This window comes from Calonectris borealis, chromosome 5 (assembly GCF_964195595.1).
Source record: "Calonectris borealis chromosome 5, bCalBor7.hap1.2, whole genome shotgun sequence".
Taxonomy (NCBI): Eukaryota; Metazoa; Chordata; class Aves; order Procellariiformes; family Procellariidae; genus Calonectris; species Calonectris borealis.
The window spans coordinates 24,456,109-24,481,563 of NC_134316.1; the positions used below are offsets into that span (position 1 = coordinate 24,456,109).

A 25,455-nucleotide genomic window follows, 5' to 3' on the forward strand; every position below is an offset into this window, starting at 1 on the left:
TGAGAAATGTTAAAAATATCATTTACTGCATATAGCAGAGGAGGAAGGGAACTGGGGGAAGGAAGTGGGAGAAGAAAAGAGCAATATGTTGAAGAGGAAAAAAATGGAAAGTAAAAACATGGGAGAAATATAGAAGCGGAAAAAGGAGACGAGAAGGAACAGCAAGAAGTTAGAACAGGAGTGAAGAAGTGGAAAAAGAGCAGCCGTAAAAGAAGGATAGAAGTTTTAAAAAGTTGAAAAATAAATTACATGGGTTTTTTCTCCAAAAGCAAACTTCTTGTGCAACATGGCCGCAGCAAAATTTACATACAGTCCTTCTCTCCCCCTGCTAAAACTAGCTCAAGATTTTTCAGCAGAACTACAAAAACTGAAATTTGAAAGGCAAAATAAAGTAGATCGGGAATGCTGAGCCAGCACAAGAGCTTGAGCACGCCACCCTTGTCCCTTCCCATCCCATGAGGGCATTGGAGTGACAATAGCAGCAGTGATCCCTGGATCCCTGGTGGGAAGGTAGGTGTCTATGGAAAGGGCCACCACCCTGCACAAGCCAGCCTCCTGCTTCAGAGCTGCAGCCAAAGCCAGGCTGCTCGGCCGCCACGGAACATTTGGTAGTGGAAACCTGCAGTCCAGGTAGTGCATGGCACCCCAGCACCTAATTCCTCTCCTTTCCAGTATAGGCAAAGGACTACTCTGTGTTACCACTCTCAGTGGGCTACCACTTGCACGCACCTGCCTCCTTGAACTGTCCTGGCTGCTGCTACCATAGTTTGAAGAAATCATTATACGGTGCATAACACTGGGACTGTGAAGTATTGCTCGGTCTCTGTCTTCTCTCTTCCTCTTTTTGCCTCATGTCTTCACTTTCTTAATGACCAAGTTCTTTCCATTTGGTTTGTTTTTTCTCCCAGCTTTCCTTTTCTGCTTTGCTTTATTTGCGTCCTTTATCTGCAATTACAACTCTCTATTACTGGGTTATCTAAAAATATTCCTATTTATTATAATTATACTAAATGCCTTCTTCTGCAGTCTCAATATTCTGAAAGGGAAATCGTTTTCACTAATACTGAACCTGAATTCCTTGTTCAGGAAGGAGAGCTCATGTTTTCCTTTCTCCCTGATAATCCACTCCCTCTTTATGGGGTGTCTTTACTGCCCTGCAGCTAAGTTTCCCTTAGGTTCTCTTTATTCTAACACTAACTTTAAACTGCATACATGCTCTACTCTCTTAACCTACCTTCTTATTTTCCACATTTTAGGCTCCTTATTACATTTACATGCTGAGAAAGGAGGCAGTGTTGGGGACATGTCAGAGCTGTGGAATCAAATTTCAGATGTGTTTTACAGGCACATTACAAGCACCTCCCCTACCCTCCCACGTACAGTCACTGGTTTATCCATCAGCATAACTTCAACATTTCTAAAGTGCCTTCTTTTGTACTACCTAGGTATTGGTATTGCACTGTATGACAATTAATAGTAAAACCACTTAAAGCTTATTCAACCTTTGTAGAAGGGTCACCATAGGACATGGAGACCGGGATCCAAACCATGCCTGCTGTGACACTACTGTGACACTAAATTTAGCCATGTCTGCACATACAAGGGATACCATGTTTCGATGTTCGGTTCACCATCAAGATATGAGATCACAATTAAATCACAATTGCAGCCTGTCACTATCAAAAGCATGTTTGCTAGCAACTAATAAACCACAATTTTGGCATCACTTCACTGAATCAGCTAAAAGGCATATACATTCGTTATGTGGGTTCACCCTTTGGAATCAGAATGACCACATAAAAATTCACTATCAACAGTTGTGAAATAAGATATATCCTTTTTCCTCCTTTTCTGAGAAATCAAGAGATGACCCCTACCGAGACAAATGCTTTGAAACTCTGGTCATGCAAATCTGCAGCAATAATGATAAAACAGGAAAGCCAAAACCAAATCATGACTATCTTAATCTGCAATGCAGTCAGTACTGATTCCTGAAGACTTATGCACCCTTAGACTTGTGAGGAATATACTGATGAGAGGCATTAAAAATTTTGGTTCATTGCAGAAGTCATGGCCATTTGTTGTGGTTTTTGGGTTTTTTTTACTGTAACGCATATGGTGGACTTTTGGAAAGTCATGATCCCATCCAGGTCTTCAAAAAGTGCGTGTGTGCCATGGGAGCTGCAGCAGAACCTTCATTAACTGTTGGTGGTAATTCAGACCCTCTAGCACACAGCTGAGCAGTCTCTGTCAAGTTAGGATCGTGGTAACATGCATATCAGCAAGATACTTCAAAACTCTCTCCAAACTTTATCAGACCCCCTCTCTGTTCTGTGGGATAGGATCACAACATAATGAAGCAGACTGCTTGAGAAAATTTAAAGTACCTGCTAGTTCCATGCTGTGGTGGTGCATTCCCCCCCTGCCCTTTTCCCTGGACTGCTCGTTGATCTCAGAAACTCCCATGAAACCTCGGCCTTGGTGTACTGAGTCTGACGGTTGAGCGCTCCTTGACCATATGAGAAACTCTGCACGGCTGAGGCTGGGAACTGCCTGACCCAGGTGCCATCTTATCTGAGCTGTAGCTCAGTTGTAACAACACTGAAACCTTCAGAATTTTAGTCACTACCGCCTCGGTCTGTGGCCAGGATGGAAATTTACAGATTACTAAAGTCAATCATCTTGCACACCTATAAATGGTGGTCCTAAGCAGGCTGTGCCCAGAATCTCCCTCTGAGATGAATGCTCCTCAGAGTTCGCAAACTCTTGAGTTTGCGATATTCAGAGGACCGTCGCTGGCTGGCACGGGACCTGGGCTGCAATACTCCTCGAGGCTCAACCCTTCGCCCGTTGAGGGATGACAAGACATTTTATGTGAGTATTTCACTGAACTCGAGGGGGATTTTTAACAGGTATATCTTTGTATATTTATCTGTCTTTGCATCCGTGTGTGTGCGTGTATGAATTGATGGAAGTTTCTGCTAGCAAATATAGTCTGCTAAAATCTTATGATTGATCTTAAGATTGTGAATGAACCTTAGACTGCTGCTAAACACATATAATCCCTTAGACATACACTGTTGACCAGTCTGGGACTAGGGGTAGATCTAGCTGGGTCTACTCTGAACCTCATGACTCAACGGGAGGGTCTCCCTTAACCTTTTCATTCTCAGCCTCTGTATAAATCATCCCAACTCAGTTCTAACACAACACCCTGGTTTCGGCTGGGATAGAGGTAATTTTCTTGCTAATAGCTGGTATAGTGCTGTGTTTTGGATTTAGTATGAGAATAATGTTGATAACACACTGATGTTTTAGTTGTTGCTAAGTAGTGTTTGCACCAGCCAAGGACTCCTCAGTTCCCAGGCTCTTTTCCTTTGTATGCTTCATCCGTGTAGTAAGTGATAGAATGAACCTTGCCATCGAACTCTGCTAAGTTGCACTTTTATAAATTTCTATTAAAATCACTTTCTGTTAATACCATCAGCAGTGATTGTTTGAGCGGCCTCTAAACCACTCACTCGCAACACATGCAAGATGCAGTAACAGTCCTTTTTTTTTTTTTTTTTTTGAGATCTCAGCATTTCTAATCTCAGGACTGTGTGCATCAGAAGAATAAAAATGAAACCACAAACATAGACAATAAAATTGAACATAATTAAGAAATTCCATTTTTGGATTTTTTTTTTTTTTAATTTTTCTAATTTTTTTTTAGTCAAAGTGTAGTTCAGTGCTGATTTTCTCTGAGCCAGACCATACACCTCCAAGAAAATATTTGCTCAGTTGAGTTGTGTGTTTGCACTTTTATGGACTCTGACATGAATGAACATGAGTTAAAAGAGGTGAACTGATAGTTCAACTGATTATTTTTCTCTTCGTTACATTATCAGTTTAAAAATGCCTTTGCATGAATGATTTAACTGGTTAAATAATCTATCTTCTATTTGCTTTACGCTGAATTAGAACACAGACATTTCATTCTTTTATATTTTGTTTTGTTAAGCTAATTGAGTTAAACAAATCCTAGAAGCACAGTGCCACATTAGTATCACTGACTGCAAAGCTGAGGCTGTGGCTGTATTTTGGCAGCTTATTAGTAAGAATACTGGGCAGAGACACTGGCTTTCTGTCTCTCTCCTATCAGTTGTTTGGCTTATATGTTGGGATAAAAGAAGTTGTGTGGATGGGAAGACGTTGGGAGTTTTTCAAACTTTTCAGCAGAAAAAGTTTCTTGTTAGTTTTGCTTGTTATAAAATGCTCCTATTTCATTTGCATGCCTGTTTGGGGGTCTGTACAAGATTCAGATTCATTGTCTTATTTTATCAAACACATAATAAATAATCACAACTAATTTGGAACTTTCCGTTTGTTCACGTTGTTTATCTCTACATCTGTACTTATCACAGTTTTTCTCACTCTCCTTTTTTCCTGTTTGTTGTACTGTTGTTGTTGTTTTCTTATATTTGACCGGAAGTTCCTAAGGGCGTCGTACAATATGTACTACATCGGGACCCTGTTGCTGAGAGAGGAATTTGGGAGTGACCAAAAAAAGACCTGATAAGAAAGTAGTCATTGGAATTAAAAATTCTTTGTCATTTCCTGTCCTATTTTCTGTGCACTGGTATGCATCTGAGCACATTTCACTTAGATGTGGTTGAAGCAGCAACTGGAATGCTGCATACAGATACCTGAGGATTCCACTAGTACACAAGAGTGCCCATAAAGGTCAGTTGTTTTCTCATCTGCTCATTAATGATTTTGGCATTGGGAGAGGAAAAATACAAAATAATTTTCTGGGCAATTTATTAGAGCTATTTATATCTGTGGTAATGCCTGAATATCTAGCAGTTGCCTTCCAGGAGAGCACAAATGCAAGAAAGCAATCCACATTGGAACAAAGAAGAAAAAAGAAAAAAAATCATATCCAATTTATAAACTTCCATCTTCCAAAATATTTAAAATCATTTTCTGTTTCTTTACTTGACCTTTAGCTTACTCAGCCCTCAATCTACTGTAGAGACCTTTAAAACTTCAACCATGGATTTTTTTGTGATTGTTCCAAAGATAACTCGATGAGGTACACCCAAGAGTCAAGGAAGGCAAAACCAATGAAATTCACAAGGAACAAATAAAAATAATCCAAATTTTCTCCCAAAAATAAAATAGGAGATAAGGATATGCTTGCTATTGTCAGCTGATGTGCAAAATCTACAGAGATTATGCAGAAGAGTACATACATGTATATCTCTTTCCTAGTGCAATTTCACACTCGAAGCAAGTCAGTCACTCCGTCTGCTCTAAGGAGATTCAGAGCTCAAGGTCATGGGTGAAACCATCCTCCTTGCACTGAAACTTCTGTTCACAATGAGTCCTGCCAGCATTTCTCCCTGAATGAATTTCAGGAAGCAAAAAGTTCAAACTCCATCAATTTCTTTCTATTTTTTTTTCCCCTCCAGCTGAAGATCATCGCTATTTTAAAGCATCATGGCAGGCTGAAAGGTTCACCCTAGTGACCATCCTGCAAAGCTGGCAAAGTGGAGACCTCATTGAGAAACAGCAGCACCAAGTCAAGCAGGACATTCCAGAGAGGGCTCCCCTTAGCCACATTACAGTAACTGGATTTTCCCATGACCTTCAAGATGCCACTTCAGCTCCCTCCAAAGAGACATAAACAGCCTCTCTGCTATTAAGATGTTCCTTCATTTGTCAACAGAAAGCTGCTCAATTGCTACCCTGAGCAAATTTACATAGAAATTACCAATGATACTCTGCAAACAGTTAGGAGAATTACAGCAGAGCCACCCAGCAGAAACACTCCAGGATACACTGCCTACAAACAGAGCCACTGCTCAGACAAAGAAAGGGAGGAAAATGTTACAAGGAAAATGCACTGGACTTGCAGAACTGTTAATATGTGTGCATTCAGCACTGTAGGCTCTGAGTATACTAGTTCCTCCAAAACTTTCCCATGGTAGGAAGAAGATATTGCTAGCATTTCCTTCCTACCTGCCAAGTATTTCCAAGTTCCCTCTGCAAATCTGTCCCATGCAGCTGCATCTTTGTGTGAAGCCTGCAGAAGAGAAGGCAAATTGCTACCCCGTCTTGATAAAGGATGTCTGGCTTTTCAGCCTGGCACTCTGAGCTTTATCCTCCTGTCCCTGACAGAGAAGCCTTACTGCCACCTTCCAAGCTCCTCCTTGAGGAGGGCACTCTCTCCTAGTCACACTCCTCAGCCCCTCCATCTACCCTCAGTCTTCTCAGGGCTCTTCCCTTTCCTCACCCCTGGAGACAGGACACACTGGGTCACCTACCTGTCATAGTACAGGCAAAGTAGGTGCCTGATTTGCTTGAAACTGCCATTTTTTCATTTTGTGATCTCCTTTCTAGGGATCTTGATCTGATCACAATGGGCTTTTATTGGCAAAGTTGTAGAGCTGTGCAATCTGTACATAATTCTTTTGTCAAGCACTAGTTGTGGTAGTATCCAGCCTCCAAAGCTCAGTATGAGGGCTCAGGCAACCACTGATAAAATACAAATCTGCCACGCTTGCTAGCCTTGACCAGGAGGATGGCTGAGAACCTAGAGCATTTCTTTCAATGGCAGCATTTTTCCAGAGCTGCCCTTCAATGAACAAGTCTTCTACAACAATCAATAGCCTCAAGGTCTTAGTCTTATAAAACTTAACAAAAAAAAAAAAAAAATCCCAGAGACTTAAAAGCAATCATGTCTGAGGAACAGTAACAGTACTGGGCCTTGTCTACCCGAAGAGGACCACTCCAGGAGCCAAATGAAGGAGTGGGCACTAAAGGATAACAAGAGGCAAGTCCTGTAATTCCTCAGACACCATACTGCAGCAGAGACTGCAGTATCAGTTAAAGGCAAATAAAGAGGAATCAAGCAGCAAAAAACTGTCTGGAAAATGGTTTCCCCTATGTAGGTATGTACATACACGCAGGTGCATTTGTGTCCGTGCACATGCAAGAGTAAAAAATAGGTGGGTATTCAGCAGGGCATGGGGTATCTGATGCTTACTATGTGGTCTTGACATGAAATGACTGTACAGAGTAGAAGAAAAATCCCATTTCAAATAATGATCAAAGCCATCATAGGAGAATGAGTAGCTTCCACTTCTTAAAGCAAAAAGCCAGCTAATATTTATTCCACAGCATAGACAAAACTCTGCCTTCTGTCAAGGGGAAGGGAATAAATTGTTTTCCCATAATGGTGTTTTCTTTTCAATCAATTTCCCTTCAAGCTTGATTTACGAGGAGACCATGTCAGAACCTCAGGCGAGTGGAAGAAACCTAAGACACTCCCCCATCAAAGGTGAAAATGATGACGCAGGCAAACTTACCGAGTTCAGTCTAAACACCAGTGCTGCACACAGGAATAGTCACGCACTCCTCTCCCTCCTCCTCTTCAAATAAAAGGTTTGCAGCAACAATGCAACAAAGGCCCAGCAACAACGAGGAGGAAAGAGTTCAGAGCACAGGGAATAATAGCTATGGATATATGTTGGAGTACATGTTGCATTAGTTAAGGATAGAAGTACAATGTACTAGAGAAACTGTTGTTACAGATCATTTGGCCACATACACACTCACTTATATGCTGTATATGTTATAGGTTCTTTTTTTTAGTGAGGTCTTTGTAGATACTATTACCTTATTATTAATATACACGCATATAAATAAGAAGAACAGTTACATTTGCTAAAACCCCTGGCTTCTAAGAAAAGCTATAAGGGGAGAGAAGGAAGAACAATGCTGCTCCCATGGCATTCCAGGCACTGAGCTACTTGTAGAGTTAGGCCATCAGGGAACACCTTAGATTCAAAAATATTTTTGCCTTGTTAAAAATTGTGTATATTTTCTGGGGTTACAGACAGCCCCTTGAGTTGGAAAAATCACCATAGTTTCTATTTCAGAATTAAATTGATGTTGTAGAAGCTTTGCCATCTATTTCTTTTAAATGCAAATTGCAGAAAGACTGCTTCCAGGAGGACGGTAATTTAAAAAGAAAATACTTAGGATTTTTAAATCTTGGAAAGATTTTGGCAATCTGACCCACATATAGTACAAACACTCAGAACAGTTCCAACAGTATCTGAACCAAAACACATAGTCTCAAAATATCAATTAAAGTTTTAACAGATGCGGATCTGAAAGACAGAGGAACCCTTAATTTTTCCGCTCATAAAGTTCCTCACAGGATGCAACTCCCAGTTAAATAAATCAGCTCTTCAAAAGTCATGGGATTCTTACTGTAACATTTGAGGGAGGGGATGTAGATTTAAACAACACAACTCCATCCCATTTTCTTCCTGACAGAGATTTCATTTGGACCGTTGCTATCTCAAGACAGGAGCACTTTGCATGTTTGAGTACAACGATTTCCTCATGGCGATACAGTAAGTAAACAGCTAGCAAATGATTTGGGTGTTCAGTGGACTTTGCAAGCAAGATTCTTAACAACAACAGTGTTAGTTAAGCAAAAGCTAATGAACGCTTACTACAATGACATTCCCATTTCCTGGCCCTAATTCTCTCATTACTTATCCACAGGCATAACATGCGTGCACTGGCATTAGTATTAACAACAACAAAAGCCAGAAGCACAAAGGATGCCACATTCACTGCTGACAGCCCCAGAATCATAGCTGTTGATTAAGCTGGGGAAGGGGCTGCTGGGGAGGACTGAGTTAACATCCAGCATGGCCAGGCTAGGACTAGCAATGAGAACTTGCTTGTGGTGCCAAGTACTTATCCATGCACACGTATATCTGTGCATGCACCTGCACAAGGAGAGTCTTACGGGAATCTTTTCATGATTAAGATTTTCTCCACAAATGTAGGCCAAGATTTTCAAAAATAGATGTCCAAAGTTAGGCATTCCAAAATTCATATTCAAGCACCTACAGAAGTGGCCTCATTCTCAGAAGTGCTGAAATTGCCAAGAGCTATAAAATGCTCAAAACTTGAAAATCAGGCCACATCTTTAGGTGCTTGAAAACAGATTCAAGAGCCTAAGTTTAGGCATCTATATTCTTGACTGTAAAATATTATTACCCATGCAAGACCTGCTATAATCCGTCACAAATATACGACATTCTCAAAAAATGTACTGCACTAATTGGCCCAGATTTTCAGTTGCAGCTGAAAAGTGCACTGCCCAGCTCAGAGCAGGATCACAAATGTAGGCACAGCCCTTCTTCACCAATTTCCTGGTGGTATTTATAGCAGCAAATTACCGTGACTGCCAAACAGTTGTCCCAGTGAACAACTGTGGCAGCTGACCTGGCCCATATTCCCTTTATCTACCCTCAGTCTCCAGCACAAGAAAGGATGGAATCAATGTAAGGTTGCACTAGTCAAATTAAAAAAGAGCTCCCTCTCTATCAGAGTAATCCTCCCAAGGCTATTTATTTCTGTGTTTAAATCCGTGCAATGCAGGGGAAATAGGCCCCATACTTTATCAATGCCAATCACATTTATTAAACATGTGAATAGGGTATATAAATAATTGCTGCATCCTGTAGCTTCAGCGCAAAGACAATATATTCTACACACTTACTGCACCTGTATACAACTATACTGTCCCACACAGCTGGAAAGCACTCTCTGATGAATGGGCATACTGGAATCACACAAAATTATCTTGAATATGAGGTCATTCATCATATTTGGCAACATCTTACTAAAACTGCAATGGCAGCAACCATACTTCCATAGCTTCTTTTATCTAAATGGTTCCCCATATGTCTACCATGTTTACCTTTTTAATGCATGCTGCTGTATGCTTACAAAGGGTCAAATTCCCAGACGTCCTAAAATGGTAGTATTCCATTAATAACAGAGCTGTCGTTATCTTGCACAAGTGAGAATCTGATCACAAATTCCTTCACTTAACAACAAACTACGACCACTTCTGGGACGGGTACAACCACTGTTCAATGGCACATAAACAACATCATCCAAGAGTTTATAGACAGAAATAAAGTAAACCACCTCTTTCCAAAGATGCAGCAAGGGGAAATTAACATAGAAAATGAATCCAAACTGGCCAAGACATTTAAATTACTGTTTTAACATTATCTCCCGGAGAACAATACACCTACTAGATCACCCACAACCATGAGCACAGTTTAGCTTAACCCCCTACAGAGCATCCAGGCATGACTCCTACCAGGGAGCCATATTCACTCCCTCTGCCCCACCAACCCCATCTGGTGAGTCCACATTCCTCTGTGAGCTACCCACATAAGCCCTTCATATTTCAATAGAGCTATCCCTGCTGTAGCATATGTCTATATGCATCTTGAATCCAAAGCATGGAGGGACTTGCTTACTCACTGCTCCAACTTCTTCCCAGAAGCTAAGAGCTGCTGAGAGGCTAAGATTATTTGTTCAAGCGTAGGACCAGTTATATGGCTTCCAGACCACCCTGTTTACTCACCAACCTGGGCCAAATACAAGGCAATTCCAAATGCATTTTTGTTAGCAAAAGACCCTGCAAACTTACCCTTAGGTCATGTGAGCCAAAAATACTCTAGTGCAAAGGTGGCATCGCTAAGGTCTTTACAGCAAATTTTTTTTTTTCATCTGTCCAGTGATGCACGAACTAGAAATAAATTCCCAAGGTATAATGAATAGGAAGGTAAGTAGGCTGTAAACTACTTTTTGTCCAGAAACTTCCCTATTTGCACATGTTGCTGCAGTTCTCTTTTTCCCAATGATTTATGCAGGAAAAAGAGCATATGGGAAGGACCCTGCCAGGAAATACTTGAATAAACTGAAAGTAGTGTTTTAGACTCAAAAAAAAAGACAGGGGAATGCATGGTATTCATGCCAAATGGCTGGTAAAGAGGTAAGAACAGAAGAGTAAAAAAAGATATGATGATACTGGAGTCTGATGAGAGCTGGACAGGAATCACGGGAAGCACTTAGGCAGAAATGGAAGGAAAAAAGGAATTTTGCGGCACCGTGGATGACACGTGGTATGATTTGAGCATGAAACGTAAAAAAACTGGCAGTTCAGAAAGAAACGTGAAGAGAGCAAGTTGGGCACAAATACAGAAATGGCTGCAGGTTGCTACCTCAGCAGCCACTTGAATGAACTGCATTCAAGGAAATCCAAAGGAAGAAAGTCACAACAGTCAGTGCAAGAGATTAACAGAAGTATGAACAAAGCTTCTAGCTGGAAGATTGGGTTTACTCAGGAAAGCTAGATCTGTTGTTGGCTGTGCCAGACCAAGAACTGAATGAGTGACAGGTGCCCAGTCACCTTCTCCTTCCTCTGAGCTGGAGCTCAGACCTAGCAGTGAGCAAAGGAAGGAAAGCATGCATAGCTACGGATTCTACTGAACGACTCCTATCCATCATTGATAGAGGAGTCGGTCTCTATGGCTCACGATGTAGGAGGAAAAAGCTGCCTCTGAATCTTGGTAGCTCTGCATGGCACAAGTTCCCAGGATGCTATCATTCACATAGCAATGCAAGCTCCAGGTATTTCACAGCAAGTATTTGTATTCAAAACCCTGGGCTCAATTTTGCAGACTTCTGCTCAGGAGAACACCAGTGAAAGTTGCACAAGAACGTTCTTGCAAGAAAAGACTCAATGGCAGAAGCAGTAGGAAAGCACAGGAAAACATTAGGGACAAAAGCTCAGATTCCTCTGCCATATACATTTCCATCTTTATATTTTAATAAACTTAAAGATTTTCCTTGCTAAGCAATGCATCTGCTGGTCCCTAAGAACTACACCATCAACTTTAAACAATGAGTTTATGGAGCATATTTGCTCCTTTCATTAGCTCTTATCATTCTCTCTGTGCTGCTGCAGGTATCGCTGCTGTTGTTAAGAGAGACAGCGGCTTGCAGCCGTCTCGGTCACTGTGGAGTTGTGCTCTTCACCACAACCCTGTTATCCTGACAAACACTCTGCCTTTCCTATTGCACCCTCGAAGTGCCAACTCCCTCTTCACAGAGGCAGACAGCTACAGTAAGAAGAGATATATATCATGTGCTCTATTATTTAGTAATTATATCATTATTTAAAAACAAAAAGAAAAGAAGAAAGACCCTTTGGCTAATATCAATGCCAGCAAATGCACAGGCAACTGTTAGCGGATCAAAGCTAGTGAATATTGAAAACAAGTGGTTTGAAATTTTGGTTACGTTTTGCATGAAATATGGTTTGCTAATATCCAGCGTTCAATTCTGTCTCATGGCCTGTGCCACTGTGAATGAGCAGACCCCGAGAAATGCAGAGAAGAGAAGAATGAACAGACACTTAGTTGTTAGCAGTATTACCAAGAAAGTGCTTTGGAGTTATTGCTAACAGATGCTTCAGTACAAGAATACTTTTGGTAGGTAGTTACTGAATATCTGGCCTAAATATAGATTTCCTTCTTACTTGATGGTTTGTTTATATTCTAAAGTATTGGATTTTTTATTTCTTATAAGGTTTTCTAACCAACTTTTATTAGTGAGAGACTGCTCATTACTTACATATAGTGTTCCATATAACATTTCCAATACACTTAAGATTTCTAACACACTTAAGATTCCACAACACTGCAGAGCAGTGAGTTCCAGAGGCTTGTTATGTACAGAAAAACAGAGGATTTCCTTAGATTTCAAATACACAGCTTCTTTGGGAATCCCCTGCAAATATGCATTGATTTGTTATATTATAACCTTGCATTAGACAATGTACTGTCTCCTTGCATTTATTAAAGATATGTAATTAATAAAAACCAGTACATCTTAAGGACATTACTTACAAGAAAATAAGAATAAATCCACTGGCTCTCAAGAGAAGCCTAGAGCACACTACAGAATAAAGCCAGTGCTGTGATTTCAGTACACAATTATATAGAGCTGTGTTCAATAACGAAGTGTGTTTCACTTCAGATTAACATCACTTAGATTATTGAAAGCATGCTGTGCTCCATAGCTTACTTTTTTTGGAGGGAGGAAAGGGGGTAGTATCAAAAACCTCCTTTCCTTCCTGAACTTAATCCCAGCTTGAAGGGCTAAAGATAAAAATCGGAGATGGGCTTTCATTGTTGGGTTTCTCAGCTTTCTAATTAGATACTGCACTCCATAAAACATGCACTGCAGTAAAGAACCAGAGGAACTGGCAGATTGAGGCAGAGTGAAAATGTCTTAATCGTTCTGACCTTTACCACAATTTTCTTTCTTCAACAGAATACACAGCTGACCTTTTCTACCTACTGACAGCACAGCTTATGGCAGATTTCCATTACCCAAAGCTCTCTGCAAATTCACTGCAGCTACTACTGGTAACCCAGCTCAGTTCTGCAACGATATTATAATGCACAACTCACTGAAACCTTAACTGTTGGTTGATAGCAGAAAGTCGCAATGGCCATGCTTGCATACCTGCCAGCATTCCAGATGTGCACAGAGGCAAACTACCTGCAACACAGCCAAACATTACAGATGTACCCAGCAGAAACAGGGCTGAAGTGTTGCCAGATGCACCAAACGTGTTCACCTAGGTCACAAATGCCACTGGGTTGAGGGGATGTCTCAGTTATTAGGCTGCCTGTTCAGCACATGGGAGATCTGTCTCTGACTTAGTACGTGACATTGGGAATGTCACTAGACCCCTGTGGCTCCACTCTTTACCTGTAAAACAGGGGTGGATTGCATCTCCTTACTTCAGTGTTATGAAACCCTTGTAGACAGTGAATCATTTCCAGCTACTCTGGTAACAGGGTCCAGATGGAGAAATTTGCAGAATATTTTAGGTGAAGTTTATTATTTAATTATGGAAAGACAACAAAATATTGTGGGGTATGGTATATAGGTTTTATTGGTACAAGTTGGATACGGGTATTATTCATGACTAGAAAAGCCCAGAGTGATTCATGAAGGTCATATCAACTGACTAGCAGCAAAATCATTATACCCAACTGCACCATCCTAGTCTTTGTAAATTTCACACTTTTATTAAGAAAACCGAATGTTTGTGATACATGATACTTTTATATTTTTTCACATCTTTTTAATTGAAACTATTTTTATATTGCTCCAGCTGTAAAGCCAGACTCTCTTAGTAACCATGTGTCCAACTACAAAGCTCACTGAGGGAGAGAAAACAAAAAATAAAGTAATATTTTTATTCCCAAAATAACCTGAATTCTTATGCTTTTTTTCTTTTTTTAAATTAGATTCAATACAGACACTTAAAGTCAAGAGTCTTTTGAGTGCTTATCTTGATAGAGAGCACCAGAAACTGAACAGTTTGGTGCTTCAGATCCACGCAACTATATATGCCTCGATGGTCAGCAAAGACAAAGATGCTGGGGTTTGCAAAGGAGTCAAAGCTGATAAGACTCTACAACAAAACAGAAGTTTTCATCTACAAATCAAGGCAGCGGTTGCAGTGAGGGTGTGGGAGCAGTATTTGCCTTTCTCACTCAGACTCGGCTTGGGATTTAAAACCCCAGGGGTTTCCATCCTGCATCCCACTGTGTTTAAAGGGAAATGAGCACTGAGAGAGAAATAGGAAGGCTCAGAGAGGGAGATGAAGAAAAGGATGAGAGACAAGGATGTGTAGAACCACCACACTGCAAGTGGGAACCAAGCCTCCTTACATCCATGACCACTGAAGATACTGTTTTGAAAACAGAAGTGGAACTAAATGGGATTTGAAGAAGCCTGTGAGGCACCCTACCAGTAGACAACTTCTTGAGGAACAAATTGCAGAGACGGCTAGAGTAGTCCTGAATGCAGCACTCAAAAATGATCACAACCACCACAAAACATTAAGTCCCATATATGTGATCTGGTATAAGTATAGTGCAAGAATTTCAGTGGTCTGACTAAAATCCTCTTTGGGTAAATATATTCTTGGCTACATAAAATTCCCCTGCAGACAATATTCTTTCTTTTGCTGTATTTTGCCACTAACCAGTCATAATGTTTTGTCCTGTGAAGACAGAAAAAATACTGTTCATAAAGCTTTGCAAGGGGCTTCCACAAAGAAAAAACACACTCCCAGAAATAGCATTGCAGGAAAGTGTTATTTCAGATTTCAAGGCAACAAGAACCAGTGCACAGTTCATGTACATTTAATTTAGAATTCTACTGACACTGTCTAATAGCTTATTCTACACTGAAAGGAATTTACAATATAGGTAGCATTAAAAATTATCCCATGCTTTGGACAGAATGACTCAGATTGTGGATGAACAGCAACTTATGATCAAAATATAAGAACAGGACAAAAAATACTATATATAAAATAGTACGTATATTATAAATAAATATACTGTTATATGTTGCACACAGAGAGAGAAAGTGTATTGAAAGAAAATTCATGTAGGTAGAATTCAGAAAGGAGTAATTTTTATAATCTTACCCAAAAGTCTGATTTCTACATAGAATTCTAACCTGGTTTGTTTTGTAACACACAAAAGCTTAGAAAAGTATCTAAAGAACTGATTATTCATTTTTACTTAGCTAGTGGGTTTGGCTCTGACATTTCCTTCTTCATTTTTCTTCAGACTGCCTACCAAATATTGCAAAGCTCCATTCGGCAATGCTAAGCAGGAATAGACACAAAGAAAATCTGTGATTGTCTTAGACTGATTTAGGAAGACAGTTTCAAATTTGAATATGAAAATCCTGGACAAATGTTGACTAAGAAAAGAAATAAAAATCTACAAAACATGAGATGTATAGGAAAGATGGAAAAACTTACACAGAAAGATCAAAATCAAATTAAAAGCAGAGAAATTTAGACTGAAGAGCATGGAAATCTTCCAGAAAGTGAGAAGATGCTATGGAATTATTATTTATTCTTTATAATGTTTGTCACAGAACCTCAAAACTGGATCACAAATACAAAGTAACAGTGTCATTTCTCAGAGGATAAGAATCTCATCACTAAGGACACTTAAAATTAAAATACAGAAGAATGGAAAAAGCAATTGAAAACAAACCTGTAGGGGCCCCACTGATGTCTAAAGTAGCATAAAATAGGTTTTCCATTTCTGAACAATGTGTTTGTAGCAAAAGTAAGAGACTTATGCATGCAGGGAAAAGGATACTGCATGAGAGGGTCTTATGTTTTTAAAGAAGGCACAATTATAGATGTACAATTTTCCAGTAGTAAAACACATGCACAGGAAGGTAGGACAAATCTTACAAGCACATTGAAACATTGCCACTGAATGCAGAGACAAGGTGACTTTGCTGAGCAAAGGCCATAGTTTCAGGTACATATCTTTTGTTTTGCTTTCACAGCCATCTGAATATACTACCAAAATGATGCATCACTAAATCTTCAAGAAACTGCTGCTCTGGGATCCTTTGCTCATTTCCCCACTTTCCATATCTGAACTCCTCTCTCTTCTGCAACCCAACGGTGGGATGCTCCCTCAGCCTGCCACTCCACGATCCAAGACTTCGTTTTAATGATCCACCTCTGGATTTGCAACAATGAATTCCACTGTCTGCTGCCAGATACCTGGAGTGCTTTAGACTCACTTTGCATCATGGAGAGAAGGTCCTTTTCAATGTCTACTATTGACAGCAACTTTCCTTTCCCATTGATCCTTCCTCGGCAGACAAACAAATAACTCATGCTAACATCCCCACTCAAGGTGAGAGAGATGGCCAGTTTGAGCACCCTATTCTTTTTCCTAATCTGTAACTGATAACCCTCAGTGTGACTCAATTGTGTGCCCCTGAGAGGAGGCTTAAACCAAAGCAAAGCTGCAACTGTGAGAAGCTGGAAAAATAAATGTGTTTTTTTCTGCAATATTTAGTTACAACTGACAGAAGTTTGCAAACATCTTCCACTTCCTCAACAGTTTGGAACTGCATCGAAGTCACACTCTTAAAATAAAATCAAGAAAAAATAATGATCTTTCCTTGGTTTTGCATCACATGCAAACTTTACATTTCACAAAGCTGTAATGATTGCATCTTTCCCCATACAGGTGCTCAGAATACGGGTACTTCCGGAAACTTCAAGCTGAAATTTTCCACACTGAAATCCAGGGGAAGAGAGTAAACACTGGCTGTAAGCTGTAACTGCAGGTCTATCACTTTACCATCCTGCCCTCCAGGGAGAGGCTGGAGAAGCAGAAGGCTAGTTTTGCTTTCTCCTCCATCTTTAAAAGGATTTGTTTGTACATGTATGAGGGGAAAGAGGGAGATGAAGGGAAGGTCTCCTTTCAGGAATGGACCTGAAAATGGGAATTTTCAGCAGTGCAGTATGTCACCAACTACCTTCTTGCTTTCTCTACCATTATGAAGAGCAACATTTCATTTGCCCTTGCCTGCCATAGTTGCTTTGTAGGGTTTGCCACATACAGGCCTTCATTTGCCACATTGTGGGACAGGAAATCTGGGGTTCTCTCTCTGCAGGGCTAATTAGGTCAGGGATTCCTATTCCACTCCTATCTCTATCAAATGCCTGAAAGTGCAGACACCAAAGCTCTTAACTGCACTCATCCATGCTCTGTATTTCCATCCAACAGAGACAAATGCCCTGGAAAAATTGCTACTAGAGCAAACTAACATTAAAAACAGAGTTTGCTTTTCTTCTTTTAAATGAGTTAGTTAGAAACCAGTCGGCTGTTTGTTCTGCATTCTGAGCCAAAGCCAAGCACAGATCTCTCCCTCGACTTACATTAGTCTTGAGAACGCAAACAATAAGCAAGCTGGGGCTTAATGAGCCTGCATGTGGGATCAGTCTGGCGGAACGAAACAGGATGGTCATTGTTGGAGCCATCCCAGTTTGAAACAGGAACTACAGAGGGGGATAATAAGAGCAACAGAGAACTAAGGACCTGCAGAGATACCTCATTCAAAGGATTTCACAGATAGTGACGCCCTCATGGCTTCTTTACTCCAGCTGATTGTAAGATACTATTGCCCAAGTACTGGCACTGAGCAGCTAATCCAGATCAGCTTGCATCAGCCTTTGGCATAGCTGCAGCGGTGCATCTGGGTTGAGAAGACAAGACTGAGCCTCTTCTCCAGGAATGTATAAACATATTTGGTTTTAGAGACATTTACTTCAAATAAAATGCTACTATACAACACAGAAAAAGAACATACCTGAGACTGAAAAAACACCTCAACAGCTCTAAACCCTTTCTGTAACTATTTCTGAACAACACATAATAGAACCTTCTGCTAAAACCCAAGTGTGTGGAAAGCACAGACTTTCACCATTAGAGCCAAAAGTGAACCGCCTTTAATTGTCTCTAAAATGTGGCAGATAAACAATTCTAGACATAAAAACATTCTACCAACTAGGGAGTCAACAGACAACACATGGTAGAGGAAATACAGAGCCATGGTACCCTCTTCAACCAGTCACTCCTTCCCTTTCCTCTCTTTCTTAACTCATTTCACAGACCCCATTCCGGGGCACATTTCATATTCTCTTTGTTACTCAACTTCTTAACAGCCTCCTTTCATTTCCCTGGCCTCCGCAGCCATGAAGAACAGGAAGAATGCCAACTCATTAATCCGAGACGCGCTCAGATATAAAGGTGATGGGCTGACAGAAAATTCTAAAGGCAAACTGGATTAGTGTCATACACATATCTTTGGGCCATCCAGAGAAGGAATCTTCAATTATTCCAAGGCAAGTTAATGAGCTTTTGAAAATTTTACCTTGGCAACCCATTCCCCAAGCTGCAAAACAATGAATAGAGAAATCTCAACATCAGACAACTGAACGGTTAAAATCCTGCTTGTGATCTGCTGCAGACACTTTCACTGGGAATGTTTGAGCATAATAGTTCTGCGTAGGAAGAAAGGAACTGTTGATATTTTAGTCATCTGCATATATTCTAGTTTGTTTTTTTAATAAAAAAAATAAAAAGGTGCATTTAATGGTTATTCAGAAGTGGACTATTATAACCATTAAAAATAATATTCACAGAGATTGTAATCAGCTCCAGTGCCTCTCAGCAGGTGTGTGGGTTGGAGATGAGCACTGTGGCCAGTAGGCAGGGCCTTTTTTGGTACTGATGGGGGTGTATATTAAAACTTTAAAAGTTACTCTGATTAATTCACATCAAGTCAGCTTAATTTTCCTCACTGCTTAATTATTCCAGCTGCTAAGATTCCCAAAAGGGAGTCAATTGTGCTCTTGAGCTTCATGATTAGAGTCATGCCTTTTTTTCAACTAGATTAAGACCCACCAACTCACAAGGAAGTTGGCTGGGACTTTTTCCACACGCTGGTTGTCAGAGCAATATCCAGAAAGGTAATTTCATAATAAGACTCCAAGTCTCACTTCCTGAGCAGCTCTTTCCTTTTAGACTACATATTGGTAGAATTCAAATTACGTAATTTCAGTTCTCTTAGGTATCTTTGAAATACTCTGGCTTTGGACATAATACTGAGAAAATCCCTTCATACCAGGTTTGTCCATTGGCAAATCCCCAGGGAGCGGGAGAGGTGGAAAGATTTTGCTTCCCAATTAGTTTTATCTGGGATGTTCAAGGAAAATCTTCCTTTCCTACAATATCATCCATCCTACTAATGTCTGACTGGGAAAGCAGCACCATGCTTTACAGAGCAGTCGTGGCTTCTCCCTAACAATGATTCTTCTCTGACTGTAGCTTTCACTTCGTTGTTCTGCTAATGCTTTTAATTCTTCTTGGGTTTATGTCCATTCTAAACACATTTCTGATCTGATTAGATCTGATTAGATTCCTTTCCTCAAAAGGCTGAGAGGAGGTCACATCAATCACAGCAAGAGTTTTCTGAACACACGGAGAATAAAAATAGGTTGGATACCTCTACATTTTCCATTCTCCTACAAAGAAAGAGAGTGTCCATTCATATAATAATCCTTAATATAGGTATACAACATTTAATTGTATATTTCATTCACCCCCAAAAAATGCATATGCAATCTAACTGAAACTAATCCAAATGAGAATCATATTCAAACTGTTCCAGCCAAAATAATAATGTCAAGTAGGCTACATAGTGTCTCAAAAGAAAGCCTTTATGTTTTCATACAAAAGTGAAACCCTCAATTTCAAATTTGCCGAAATTTTAAAAAGTCAGCAAAAATAGCAACTGAACACTTGCTCTATCACATATAGAAATGCATTAAAGCATATTTTAATTATATAGGGGAGAGAAAAAGAAAAGCGCTTGATTTTTTCCAACACCTTATTTTCTATTTCAATCAGCAAACTATAAAAACAGCCTTTGCAATTCAGTCCTACATACAACAATTTAAAAAGCTACCTTTGACTTTGCTTTCCAGTTTTCTACTCATCTATGGAATCATTACAGGTACACCTGTTCTGCTCATTGGTACTACCTTCAACACCTGAAAAATCAGCCTACAAATGCATTTTGCTTCCTAACCTCTCAAAGAGGCTGGCCACTATTACTTATACCATTTAACTGATTGGGAAATACAGAGAGGGAGGGTAAATTACTGGTGGTCATGCAGAAGGTTTAAAAACCATCTCTCCTGGCTTCAGTCACACTCTCCGATATATATCCTTCCTCTATTTATTATGCTAATGAGTCACATATAAATGTTCATACTGCTGAGACCACCAATGTTTACATAGGACCTATTCCATAAGCAGAGTTCTGATCTGTCTTAAACTGTGTTGTTATTGATCTTTGGTACCCTGGCCCCACGTAGATCTGGGACCTCACATGATCAGTTCAGTCAACATAGCAGTAGCATTTGCTACTACTACAGAAAAGTTGGGTTTTTTTCTCAAGAAAAATTAACATGCTGAACTATCACTGTGGTTTTAGTAAGCATAGGAATAGGGACTAGGCAGAAAGAGACCAACATGTTAATTTTCTCCTATAATCAAGAGCTTAAGTGAACCTTGCTCTGCAGAGGTGAGAGGCTTCCAGACACTGAAATAGTCCAGCCTGGTAGCTTTGGCAACTTAATTATTTTTTGCTGAGATTGGTACTCACAAAAACATCTCAGATTGACAGCCCTGGAGATGATGTCCGGTGTTATCTTATGGAACAGATACAGTCTACAGAGCAGCAATACTTTTAGGTCTGATTTATTTTCATTTCAGTCTTAAATGCGTCCTTTGATTTTTAATTGACGATAGTGACATCTCTCCCCACTAGCACCATTTTTTGTTTTTCTCTAAAAGACAACAAAAGTGTTTCCTTCAGCCATATAGATTTTACTTCTAAACCTGATTAATTCTCCCTAAATACAGACTGTATCTTCATAAATACTTTTATTACTGTGATTGCCAATGAATCTACAGGTTACTTAATCAGTGACCTAACTTTTAAATACAGAAATTAATCTCTATTTACATTAAATACAAATATCTGGGTAGTTATATTTTAATAAGGTTTTGTTTTGTGGAGAAGGAGATCGCTCACTGAAACCGACACTACAGAAATGCAATATGGAATGGAAATCAAGAAAAGGGAAAGGAAAATGGGGAAGTAATAATTTTAAGATATTGGTTGTCATATGCTGTTTCACCTGTATAAATATCGCTAGCTATGTGGTAATGAGAGCAACGAAGCCACTCCAAGGCAGGAGAATAGCACAACAATGTAATAACAGTTAAAGAAAATTTACCACCAAAATCTGCAGGAGGCAAAAGAGAAGGAAGAAGGAAAGGATAATCTAGTGAGTAGGCAACTAGTAATCTGCTTAAACCTGGGCCTCAGGAGAGACTCAAACATAGAAGCTGTGTGCTGCAGCAGCCTGGCTTATGGAGCAATAGTTGCTAAGACCCAACCATTGAGATGAACGTGCAGGGAGATTCTGCTGTAGGCAGCAATGAGGCAATCAGATTCCAACATAAAGGTAACATCCGAATCTCTAAGCTTGATCTAAAGCATGAGGTTTAGTACCCTTTCCAATTTCCCTGTTCCTGTTAGCAAGAATATCCAAAGTTACAGCAATTATCTACATAAATGTCATCTCTCTCTGCATGTCACTAAGCTCTTGGCCTCAATGACACCCTTCGGCAAATCATGCATTGTAAAACCTAGGTTCAGCTCGTTACCCCACCACAGATTTCTTGTGTGTTACACATAAAACCTTTAAAGACAAGGTTTTTTAAAGGAATTTAAGCACATAACACATCCTTACAAATCTGTTGGATCCTGTTCTCATAATGGGGATAACTGCACCTTGCTATAGCTTACTTATCTTTACAACATCTCCAAATTACAGACTGTAAAAGCCTTTACTGCTTGAGTAATGAGTAGGCAGGTGTGTGAGGGACCATGTACTTAGTGATGAAATTAGGTAAACTGTCACATAATGGCTAGTCACTGGCTCCTTCAGCTTGGAAGAATTATTTTCTAAAGACCATTCTCTTGTTCTTTGACCAGTTGAGTTTTAAATAAGTAAAACATAAAGACTGTCTCAGAAATGACATTCGCTATGATTTTCCTGCTTACAGGGTCCCTCCACTTTTATTGATAGCAGCAAATCTTTCACTCTGCTGACCTGTCAAGAGAAGACAGACACCATCATTATAGGAACATAACTATGACAGAGGATCCCTGAACTGCTCTTTGAGCTTTGCCTTGGACAAAACCTACCACAGAGCTGTCAAGAAGGCCTGCTAGGGAAAGAACATGTACACAGCGCCTCCATAGTGAGCTCCTTTCCTTATGCTCTAGCCCACTCCTCCCCCTTAGTTACTTCTCACCTTGTTTCTCCAAAGCTCTTATCAGGTCAGAATTGGAAGATTTATTCCCTACCGTAGCTGCTCTGACAGACTTTCCCACAAAATCTTTAAGTAATTTTTGCACTTTAGAAAACCTACACTATAAATGTTAGAAAAAATGCATGAATTTTGTATCAGGTGAGTGTGATACCTATCATTCGAACACTAAAAAGGTCCGCTGAAGCCTTGAGCATCTGTAGGAAGAGCATAGGCTGGAGGTAAGGAAGGAAAGACATGATGAGTCAGGGTTGCAAACTGCTCTCTTTTAGAATTTATTTGCTTGGCATCTTTGACAAAGAAGCCCCAAACCCTAATGACAGACAGAAAGACGCAAGATCAACACCCATTCACAATTCTACATCTTAAAACAAGGACAGAGAATGCTCTCATTTAAGATTCAAATTTAGCTCCCTCCTACTTGGACCTTTGTGTCATCTTGTGCACTTGTTATGATAAATTATTTACATGGGAATTGCTGAGTCACTAAGCAAAGGGAGAAGAAATTTTTATGTCAAAGGAAGAAAGCCTGCTGCATGTTGGTATTTTATTTATTTTTTTTTAAACTAATCATTCTGTGGCATGAGTCAGCTAATACAGAGTGGGAGGATCACACTACAGCAGGCTGTGGTAGAGCAGGTGGAGCTGTGGAGACAGCTTGGGCATATGCAGTGGGTGTGTTCTCCCTTGAAGGACTTTGAGAAACAAGTGCTACAAAAACTGCTTTTGCAAGGGTATCTTGCTGCTAAACTTGTATTTCAAAAACACTGGAATTCCTAAGGTCTTTTCCTGCACCTATCAATTAATGTTTTCCTTCTGTATCTTCTTTTTCAAGATGGGGATAAAATCTGCAGATTTATCTCACAGGCTAGTTGGGAAACTACTTCTGAGAGCAGGTGACATCCTTTGCAAACGGAAAATATACCAAAATGCAAAATACTTACACTATTCCCTGGACACAAAGCAGACTCAGCAGTGTAGAGAGGCTACTCCACAAGGGGGACTTAGCATATTCAAGTTAGTTTATTTTCCTTGGTCCCTAACTACTACCTTTATTCTGGCTCTTTTGCTATTACATTCCAGGTTAAAGTAATATCTTGTGGCAGATATGAGCAAACAGACATGTAAACGCTAGACAAAGGTTTTTACAAGGCCCTATATTCCTCCAAATACACCAGGAAGCTTTTTAATAGGGCTGAAAGTCCCTGGATTTAATAATCAGATTTATTCCATTTCCAGGATTATAGATAGCCTGGGTCTGTTTGTTTGTCCTCTCAATTAAATTGGAATAAATAAACAATAATGTCACTAATCCCAGAGAAGTCACATCAGTGTGAAAGAAAACATCAGGTCCATGGTGAGGAGACCAGCCCTTGCATTAATGTAGCCCCTTCAGTGGCTCAGCAAATAATTTAAAATAAATAATACAAACAAGAGACAGTAAATGCAAATTTGAATAAAGAGATATTTGGGGTTGCTGCTGTTTGGAATATTATTTACACAAACAAACAGTAGTCCCAGGTGTTCTCAAATAAGCCCAGCATGTTCCTTAAAGGTTTGTAAGCTGACTGCTTGCCTGGGAGCCTCTGGATCTATTAGAGTCTTGCTGTAGAAACCCTTCCTGAGAGTCTCAAATCTGGTAACAGGATAGTCAGCGAGTATGCCAGGAAAATGCTGTGGAGACCCCAGTGAGGCATGCATTTACTGTGCCTAGCACGGGATGCCAGAGTTTTGACATCACAGATCACATCTCATTTGTAATGTGCATTAGGAGCTTTTAATCAAGGTGGAGAGAAGCGTCCTCTCCTTCCATGGCAGTGAGCTCAGGCTGGGCACACAGTGCTGCACAACTGCAGTACCAAGGGAAAATCCTTGAGGGGAAAAGCAGTCATGAAATTGGCATGATTGCTAGTGGCTTCTTGTAGGAGACTGAGCTAGTAATTTGGAAAAACAAGCTTCTTGCAGGAAAACAGGAATGGCACCAATCTGCTGTAATGAGCAGGCAGTAGAACGGTGCCTCGATGTCATGCTCCATTCTGGGTTTGAGCCACACGCTGCAAAGGTTGGGGCCTTGCTGGGTGTAAATGAACACAGCCTAATGATTTTTCCTTTCTTTTTAGTTAGTCTCCCAAGCTAGTATTAATTTACAATGGGAACCACAAAAGACAAAAGCAATGCAGCAAAATTGTGGGCAGACTAGAAGGGGGTTTCTATCAGCTATGCCATACAGACTTTAACCTGTCAGGGCAAAGGAGATGAAAGACTGGATGTTTTAACCAACTGTTTGGGTCTTGAGGTAAGGCAGTAACTCACATGGGACAGGGAGTTTCCAGTTTCCTCCAGACTATGGGCATTTTTAAAAATAATCACAACACTCCAGAGTACCACCTAGCTAAGAAAACATTGTTCAGGGAGTAAATCCTTGAAACGATGAAAGATTCCTTTTACAGATGGGAACACAGAGGCACAGAGGGATTAAATGACTTGCCCAGTATTATAAAGTAAATCAGTGATAAAATACAGAAAAGAATCAGGTGTCCTGATGCCTACTTCTGTACATAAATCACTAGACCATAATTTCTTCTGCAAGATCATCGTTTCCTCCTTTCATATGCTATCTTGCTGCCAGAGGAAGATTATTCTACATGCTGCATGGAGTAACATTTTTCCAAGTCTAATTCAAAACCTGTCAAGCCATGAAGTTTCTCTTCTATTCCCTTGGGAAATGATTCCAAAGCTTGACAGTGCA

At 40.1% G+C, this 25,455-nt stretch overlaps 1 protein-coding gene across 1 annotated transcript in view; it reads right to left on the bottom strand.

Annotated features, from left to right (window-relative positions):
- Positions 1–25,455, bottom strand: part of LOC142082818 (neurexin-3) — a 487,905-nt gene that overhangs the window by 63,613 nt on the left and 398,837 nt on the right. The window contains exon 12 of the mRNA XM_075151407.1: positions 7,356–7,418. Within this exon, the coding sequence (XP_075007508.1) occupies positions 7,366–7,418 (53 nt within the window). The 3' untranslated portion in view covers positions 7,356–7,365. The remainder of the gene's footprint in view (positions 1–7,355; positions 7,419–25,455) is intronic.